Source organism: Garra rufa, chromosome 5, assembly GCF_049309525.1.
Source record: "Garra rufa chromosome 5, GarRuf1.0, whole genome shotgun sequence".
NCBI lineage: Eukaryota > Metazoa > Chordata > Actinopteri > Cypriniformes > Cyprinidae > Garra > Garra rufa.
In genome coordinates, this window is record NC_133365.1 from 4,209,376 (window position 1) to 4,219,200 (window position 9,825).

The 9,825-nt window shown below is 35.0% G+C and overlaps 1 protein-coding gene across 1 annotated transcript; it reads left to right on the forward strand.

Moving 5' to 3' along the window:
• Positions 1–1,277: 1,277 nt before the first annotated feature.
• On the forward strand, positions 1,278–9,395 carry LOC141335338 (mitochondrial 2-oxoglutarate/malate carrier protein-like). Its single transcript, XM_073840760.1, has 6 exons — positions 1,278–1,458; positions 3,479–3,631; positions 4,869–5,075; positions 6,721–6,811; positions 8,948–9,038; positions 9,261–9,395. The coding sequence occupies exons 1-6, from the start codon at positions 1,376–1,378 to the stop codon at positions 9,374–9,376; spliced, it is 741 nt and encodes a 246-aa protein (XP_073696861.1). The 5' UTR covers positions 1,278–1,375; the 3' UTR covers positions 9,377–9,395.
• Positions 9,396–9,825: the final 430 nt, after the last annotated feature.

Genomic DNA, 9,825 nt, shown 5'->3' on the forward strand with positions numbered 1-9,825 from the left:
CAGAACTGTTACTAGTAAAAACTGAATTAGAGAGCTGTCTAACTGTAATTGTTCCTAGTAAAAATTCTGTTGTAGAGCTCTGTGATTAAAAATGAATAGAAGTCAATAGTATGGCAGTAGAGCTCTCTAATTAATTAATTTAATGTTACCAGTAAAAATACAATTACAACGAGTAACGCTTAGTATGTTTAAGGCTAAAATGGCTTGCCATAGTCAATGGAGACATGTGACTAGTAAAATTCATTTGCAGAGCTCTCTAATTTGAATTGTTACTAGTAAAAATTTAATTATAGAGCTCTCTAATTGATATATTACCAGTAAAAATTGAATTAGAGAGCTCTGTAATTTCTATGTTACCAGTAAAAACTTAATTAGAGAGCTCTGTAATTGGCATTGTTAGTAGTAAAAATTGAATTATAGAGCTATCTAATTGACATGTTACTAATAAAAATGCAGTTGTGACGAGTAACTCTTAGTATATTTTAGGCTAAAACGGCTTGCCATAGTCAGTGGTGACATATGACTCATTTGTAGAACTCTGTAATTGAAATTGTTACCAGCAAAAATTGAATTATAGAGCTCTCTAATTGATATGTTACTAATAAAAATGCAATTGTGACGAGTAACTCTTAGTATATTTTAGGCTAAAACGGCTTGCCATAGTCAGTGGTGACATATGACTCATTTGTAGAACTCTGTAATTGAAATTGTTACCAGCAAAAATTGAATTATAGAGCTCTCTAATTGATATGTTACTAATAAAAATGCAATTGTGACGAGTAACTCTTAGTATATTTTAGGCTAAAACGGCTTGCCATAGTCAGTGGTGACATATGACTCATTTGTAGAGCTCTGTAATTGAAATTGTTACTAGCAAAAATTGAATTATAGAGTTCTCTAATTGATATGTTACTAATAAAAATGCAATTAAGTAACGCTTAGTATATTTTAGGCTAAAACGGCTTGCCATAGTCAATACAGACATGTGACTAGTAAAATAAAAATGATTTGTAGAGCTCTCTAATTTGAATTGTTACTAGTAAGAATTTAATTATATAGCTCTCTAGTTTAATACTTATTAGCAAAAATGCAATTACGAGTAACGCTTAGAATATTTTAATAGGTCCTCCATCAGCTATCATTTGCTTTGTATTTAAAGACGTATCTGTCTCTTTAAGAAAAATACACGACAACCTCCATGTCACCAAACGTGCTCGGCACCGCGGCTGAATACTCGCACGCGATTGGTCCAGGCGTGTTCCGCTTGACGTGCGCGGTCCAGGCGAGTCACCTTGCTGTACACAGCAGCAGCCTTGTATCAGCGGAGCGGCAGAAGCGAAGGTGTCCTACAGAAACACAAAACAGCACCGCAGCCATGGCAGCCGCAGCGGACACAGCCAAGGCCAAGCCCAAAACATCGCCCAAATCTATTAAGTTCCTCTTCGGGGGTTTGGCTGGGTACGTACGCGCCCAGAAGTGCAGCGGGGCTCTCTGTTGTTTGATGTGAATGAGCGATTGATGGCAGGTTATTGATAGGGTTATCAGTTATCCGCTAGGCTAGCTATCTTTAATAGCATCAGCATAGAAAGTAAATGTAAGTTAGTGTGTTGTGATTTTTCCTGAGTCTTTCTGTCAGTTCTGCTGTGGATAATTTTGCAGGCCCAGAGTAAGCCTGGTAACCCCGTGACAGTCTGAACTTCGGTGTAAATGTCACGGAGCATGTGTCACTGAGGAATTCCCTGTCAGAATTGGTTTGTTGTAATCTATTCCTGGCGAAAGTCATTTATTTTTTGCTACTTCTCAAACTGTTTTAGTCGAGCTTGAGACCGTTACAAACCACATTATTTTCTTAAAGTGATAACACACGTATTCAACTGATATAATCTAATCAGAGTTTGATTAAACTATTTCAGTCGTTTGTTTTGAGGAAAATAGTTGTAGTTTGTTTACACAAATAACTGCTGTTTTTCTCTAGTGGTTTACACTACTAGTAAAGTTGCAAAACGTTTGTGCACTTAGTTAGTAAATAAACAACAGTGACCTGTTAGTGAAGGGCATGCTTGAGATGAAAATGTGTGATGATAATAATAATTAAAAAAGAACAGAAAATTGAATGTTTATATCACTTTTGAACACATTTGCAAAAAAAAAAAAAAAAAAAAAAGTAAGTGCCAATCACACTGTTGGTGCAACTCCATGATAATAAATCTTTCTTTATCTTTTCATAAGTCATGGAAACACAGTGGTGGAATTTTTTGTGCTTTTGTAGTAAATGAGTAATGTAGTATACAACATTTCATATAAAAATTTGCTATTGTCTCCAATTTGCCACTACCGAATTTTCTATAATGACTTCTGCGAACCCTGGAAATGTCCAAATGGTCCATATTATTTAGTCTAAATGATTATGTAAAATATTTAAATTGTAAATATAATATTTAAGAAAAAAAAAACTGAAAATTGAATGCTATTATTACCAATTTTTCTTTCTTTGTTTTTTTTTGTCAAATTATCAAAAAAAAAGGTGAAAATCACAGACTTTGTTGATGCAGTTCCACTATAATAAATATAATACATATAGCATTTTTACAAATTTAACCATTATACAAAAGATGGGATTTCTAAGATAGAGTGGCAGTAAATTTGACATCTTTCTCTCTTCTGACTGCTGTAATTAACCTTTCTTTATCTTTTCAAATATTATTTAATCTAAAAGATTATTTAAAAAAATATCGTAAATATAATATTTAAGAAACACATTATACCAATATTATTTTACCATTTTACTTTTTTTTTGATAAAATGAAATGCAATTTTATAATACTGTACTTTGTGTTATAGACATTTATTTACAAAAGACACATTTTTGATAAGGTTTCTAAGATAATCTTTCTCTCTTCTGACTGCTGTAATCAACCTTTCTTTATCTTTTTGTCATGGAAGCGCAATATTGGATTTTTCGTGTGCTTTTCGAGTTAATGAGCACAAAATATAAAAGTTTGCTGCTGTCTTCCATTCACTGCTACCAAAGTTTTCTATAATGACTTCTGCGAACCCTGGAAATGTGAAGATTTAAATACTTAATATTATAATTAAGGGGAAAAAAAATATTTAATTACTATATTAATGTCAAATTATAAAAAATAATACAAAATTTTGCATATTACATAATTATACCATTATTTGTAAATTGGGGATCATTTGTAATATTCATATTATGCTAAAAAAATTCAAAATTCTGAATAAACATTTATGGAGTACGTTTTACAAGAAAACACTATGACAGGCGTTCTTCTCAAAAAATGTTGATTTGCATTTTTGTAACTTCTGGTATTTTTTTAAAAAAGTGAAAAAGGACTCAAAGTATTTTTTGCTTTCAATGTAGGTTTCTTCAGGATTGCTTCCAAATGCTGATGCTAATTGGAATAGTAATAAAGTAATAAATGATTTCACTAATGCGCATTCTTTCTGATTTCAGGATGGGTGCCACAGTGTTTGTGCAGCCGCTGGATTTGGTGAAGAACCGAATGCAGTTGAGCGGTCAGGGCTCCAAGGCTCGCGAGTACAAGACCAGCTTCCATGCCGTAACCAGCATCCTTCGCAACGAGGGCCTCGGCGGGATCTACACCGGGTAAATAAGAGAGGCTCGTCACACTGAAACAAGCCAATGACAGCGTTTAGACAGAGAGGTCCATATTTAAGCAGGCAGGAATCTTTTACTGCAGTTTAAAGGAGTAGTTCACTTTCAGAACAAAAATGTACAGATAATGTACTCACCCCCTTGTCATCCAAGATGTTCTGTCTTTCCTTTCTTCAGTCGTAAGGAAATTGTTTTTTGAGGAAAACATTTCAGGATATCTCTCCATATAATGGACTTCTATGGTGCTCATAAGTTTGAACTTCCAAAATGCAGCTTCAAAGGACTCTAAACGATCCCGGCCGAGGAAGAAGGGCCTTATCTAGCGAAACCATCAGTCATTTTCTAAAAAAAAATTACAATTTATATATTTTTTAACCTCAAATGCTCATCTTGCCTAGCTCTGCCTGAACTCTGTATATTCCAGTTCAAGACAGTTAGGGTATGTCTCAAAACTCCAATCTCATTTTCTCCTCCAACTTCAAAATCGCCCTACATCGCTGTTTTACCTTTTTTTGTAAAGGGTGTTTGATCTTATTTGCATGTTAACTTTGTAAACACTGGGTCGAGACTTCTGCATCGATGTAGGACGATTTTAAAGTTGGAGGAGAAAATGAGATGGGAGTTTTGAGTCATACCCTAACTGTCTTGAACTGGAATACACAAGAGCTAGGCAAGATGTGCATTTGAGGTTAAAAAGTATATAAATTGTAAATGTTTTTAGAAAATAACCAATCGTTTCACTAGATAAGACCCTTCTTCCTCGGATGGAATCATTTAGAGCCCTTTGAAGCTGCATTTTGGAAGTTCAAACTTATGAGCACCATAGAAGTCCATTATATGGGGAGAGATCCTGAAAAAGCATAGTTTCTATACGACTGAAGAAAGAAAGACATGAACATCTTGGATGACAAGGGGGAGAGTACATTATCTGTACATTTTTGTTTTGAAAATGAACTACTTCTTTAAGTACAGATGCGTTAATCTGAATGAATTATTGAATGGATGTTTTTTGTTGTTTTTTTAAGATTAATTTTACCAGACACTGGAGGTGAGAAACTAGGGAGCTCTAGGTGGACATCCTGTAGATGGAGCCCATAGATTTACACGAGCAGTAAATATCTGATTAGGTTTATATCTGATTATATATATCTCATTCTTGTCTGGATGTGCATTTATTGTGTTGACACCTTTGTGTTTTTTTTTTTTTGTCCTGTGTTTTTCATTGCAGACTTTCTGCAGGTCTGTTGAGACAGGCTACCTACACCACTACACGTTTGGGCATCTACACCGTCCTGTTTGAGCGCATGTCCAAAGATGACGGCACACCGCCCAACTTCTTCATGAAGGCTCTCATTGGAATGACCGCTGGGGCCACGGGGGCCTTCGTCGGGACTCCGGCTGAAGTGGCGCTTATTCGAATGACGGCTGATGGGAGGTAGATCAATATAATTGCACCCTATATTTAAAGGAACACTCCACTTTTTTTTGGAAATAGGCTCATTCTCCAACTCCCCCCGAGTTAATAAGTAGAGTTTTACCATTTTGAAATCCATTCAGCCGTTCTCCTGTTCTGGCGATATCACTTTTAGCATAGCTTAGCATAGATCCTTGAATCCTATGAGACCAATAGCATCACGTTCAAAAATGACCAACGAGTTTCGATATTTGTCCTATTTAAAACTTGACTCTTCTGTAGTTATATCGTGTACTAAGACCGGTGGAAATGCAAAGCTTCAATTTTCTAGGCTGATAAGATTAGGAACTACACTTCCATTCCGGCGTAATAGTCAAGTAAGTTTGCTGCTGTAATAAGGCTGAAGCAGGAGCAGTAATACCACGCAGCACATGTGGAAATGCTAAACTAGCTGGGAACTCATTTCTGATATTACTCCGCCTGCTTCATCCATATTACGGCAGCAAACTTCCTTGACTATTACGCCGGAATGGAAATGTAGTTCCTATTATCGGCCTAGAAATTCGCATCTTTACATTTTCCGCTGGTCTTAGTACACGATATAACTACAGAAGAGTCAAGTTTTAAATAGGACAAATATCTAAACTCGTTGGTCATTTTTGAACGCGATGCTATTGGTCTCATAGGATTCAATGATCTATGCTAAGCTATGCTAAAAGTGATATCGCCAGAACAGGAGAACGGCTGAATGGATTTCAAAACGGTAAAACTCAATTTATTAACTCGGGGGGAGTTGGAGATTGAGTCTATTTCCAAAAAAAGTGGAGTGTTCCTTTAAGACATGTCCTTTTTTTAAATAATCTGGCCAAGAGCTGGTCCCTTAGGCATGTAAAGTAGGAAAACTAACAACAACAAAAAATAATCGACAATTATGTTTTTTATCATAATCGTGCAGCCGTAATAAAATTTTTATCTTTTCAGGATAAACACTTAAATTATTACTTAAGCAAAAAAAAAAAAAAATGTGACCCTGGATCATAAAACCAGTCATAAGGGTCAGTTTTTTGAAATTGACTAAAACAAATATGACTATAATATGCAGCTCTGCGTATGGATATCTAGTTAACTTGCTAATATATAACTCAAAAAGACTTGAATGATTTTATGACAGCTTGTTTTATCAGCATCAGCATGTTTGTTAGCTCCTAGTAAGATCTTAGTACCTTCACCCTAACTAGACGTTTATGCTTTTGTGTTTTATGTGCTGAACATGAATTTTTGTCCACTTTATTGATTATACATTTTGCCTTGTTTATACTTAAGCATTCATGGAAATGAACTCTGTCTACAATAAAAGTGTTAAGATTTTCATTTATTATCTGTAAAATGAATTGTCATTGTTGAATAAAACTATAAACAATTTGTTAAAAGATATAAATATAAAATAAAATACATTTAAGTTTATGTACTAAATTACTAAGACTGAATCTGAAATAAAAATGTAGCTAAATGGAAAAATAAAAATAAATAAAATGAATATATAAATAGAAAAATACTACAATAATATTTAAATAATATTGAAATAACACTTATTAATATTTGAATGTGTAATAAAATATTAATACTGTATATTAAAATAATGAAACATTATCTCTTTGTTGTCCAGGTTGCCTCCAGATCAAAGGAGGGGTTACACTAATGTCTTTAATGCCCTCATCAGAATCACTAGAGAGGAGGGAGTCACCACACTCTGGAGGGTAAGTGTGTTAGAACTGCAGATTTAAGATGTTCATTCAGTTTCCGCGTTTTGTTTTTCCCTATTTTGTTTGTGTTTGCAATCAGTTACTCGTAAATCACTCAGGATTGTGATTAGAGTCGAGATTCGCTTAAAAACTCCTTTAACTAGATGTTTTGTTTTGATTTTCATGATGTTTGATTAAATGAACCTTTCTTGAACAGTTGTATTCTTTCACCAATGCACATAACATTGTACTAAAATATGCTTTCTTTACCCTATTCAACTGTGGTGTTTTTTTAAGAACAATTTGTCAAAGACTTACGTTTGGATTTTGTTTCAGACTCATACAGTGCCTTGCAAAAGTATTCATACCCCTTCAGTTTTTTCACGTTTTGTTGCAGCATTATGTTAAACTGCTTTAAATTGTAGTTTTCCCCCACATCAGTTTACACTCCATACACCATAATAATGACAAAGTATTCATACCCTTAACTCAGTCCATAGTTGAAGCAGCTTTACAGCCTCAAGTGTTTTTGGGTCTGATGTGAGCATCTTTGCACATCTGCATTTGGCAATTATCTGCCATTCTTTGCCTCACCTTTTCACCTCTCCATCTCTGTCAGCTTGGATGGGGGCTTGTTTTCTGAGTATCTGAGTTCAAACTTGACAAAAATAATATATGTCAATGAGGTATAAAGTGGTTTTCCTTTCAGAATAAGTTGATTTTTCTCAGTCCATTAGCACATTTTTTTAATTAAATTATAAACTGATTTCATTTTGTTACATTTTTCAGAAAATAAGACTAATAATTCTTCATTCGTCTTTGAACATTTGACATTTGAATGGGAAAACACAAAAAAGGACAAAAAGATGTAAAAAGGAAGTGTTTTTTTGCAGTGTGATCAGAAGGTGCTTAAATACACTCTTAAAAATAAAACCATTTTTGGTTCCACAAAGAACCATTCAGTCAAAGGTTCGTTAAAGAACCATCTCTTTCTTACCTTTTTATAATCTGAAGAACCTTCTTTCGCCTCAAAGAACCTTTTGTGAAACAGAAAGGTTCTTCAAATGTTAAAGGTTCTTTATGGAACCATTTAGACAAAAACGGTGAGTGTAGAGGTACTTAAACTTACTTTTTTTGTAAAATGAATGAATAAGTTCAAACCGTTTAGTGTTGCTAATATAACTCATTATGCTGCCTAGTCATCCCTTCAGATTTTCCCATAAAATTTCTTATAAAGTTTAAAATTTACCTTCATAAAACCTGCAGAAACCCAATGTATATGTGATGTATGTGTGTTAGTGGTGCAACGGATCACAAAACTCACGGTTCGGATCACATCACGGATTTTGAGTCACGGATCGGATCACTTTTCGGATCAGCAAAAAATAAACAAAACAAAAAAAGTTTGTTTTTTAATAATTACTGAATGCTTACTTTATGTACTTCTAATCCACAGCAAAAACTACTAGCTGAACTAATAAAGTCAGTAACAAAACAAGTGTAGATGAATACAACAAAGTTACTAAAAAAATCAATAACTCTAGTATTCAGGTGCAGAAATGTAATATATAATTGTAAAATAACTAGTGCTTCTCACTGCAGGTATTTATAGGATGCTGTCTCTTTAAGGCCTAATGCACGTTCCTAATACTGGCACGCATCTCTTTCTCAGCTGTTTCTGTTCACTGAAGACATAACCGACTGTGTTTACCAGAATACAAAAACGGGTATTTAAACATAACTTTGTATGTATGTTAAGAGAAGTTTTAAAGGGGAATCAATCTGTGAATCACGCAGTCTAAATCGCGCGTCTCTCTCTCTCTCTCTCTCTCTCTCTCTCTCTCTCTCTCTCTCTCTGTGTGCGTGCTCGCTTTAGGTGTGTGCGGCAGCGGTAAAAAACAAAACATACATACATACATAAACAGCGCGCGTGTTCTCTTTTGCTGCAGCGGTTTAATAGTTTTAATGGGTAAATTGGCAAGACAAAACATGTGCAAATTATAAACTTTTACTCTATGATGGTTAAATTTAACAGTTAATCCGCGAACCACATGCGTACCGAACCGTGGAGTCCGGTCCGTACGGATCACGGATCATCTACGATCCGTTGCACCCCTAATGTGTGTGTGTTTTGTTTTATTTGTAATGTAGGGTTGCATACCCACTATGGCCAGAGCCGTTGTTGTGAACGCAGCCCAACTCGCTTCATATTCCCAGTCCAAACAAGCGCTGTTGGACTCTGGTATGTACCCTCTTTTATCTTATCAGTCACAAACCTGTACTGTTGCCCCTTCTAGAAAATCTAGCTGATCCCAGATTTGGATGGAATCTTACTTTTATTTATTTACCCTGTTAAGAGCAGACATATCATTCTGTGTGTGTTTTTCTGAATGAGTGAGTTGTAGAGATTAAATTGTGCTGCCGTGAGCTTCAGTAATCTCTGTCTTGGTTTGTGTTTGTTCAGGATATTTCAGAGATGATATTCTGTGTCATTTCTGTGCCAGTATGATCAGTGGACTGGTCACCACCGCCGCCTCCATGCCAGTAGACATTGTTAAGACCAGGTATGCTCAGATTTAATTTTTGTGGTTTATTACTAGATAATCAGTTATGACATAGAGTGCAGAGAAAGCCGCCTCTCTCAGACAAATTCACATCTTATTGCGCTTGAACCAGTGCTTAATTTAAGCCGGATCCTGTTCCTGTTTGGATTTTTGCGTTCTAGTATTTGTTTTTAAAGATCCGGCATTAAAAAGTGCATTAGATCTTTATGCATCTGTATTTGGAGGATATGTAATGGTCCTCAACATATTTTCGACCAATCAGCTTTTTTGAGTTGAGAAACTCTCTCATTGATTGGTCTTTATTTGCCTACTCTTTCCAAAAGTGCACTGCTCGCAAAACACATTTAGAGAGAGTGTATTAATATCAGAAATAATACCAAATCAAGCGAAATATTGAATAAACACTATAAACATAGCTATACATTAGTTCCCCTGACTTCAAAACAAATCATTTAAATGTAACGG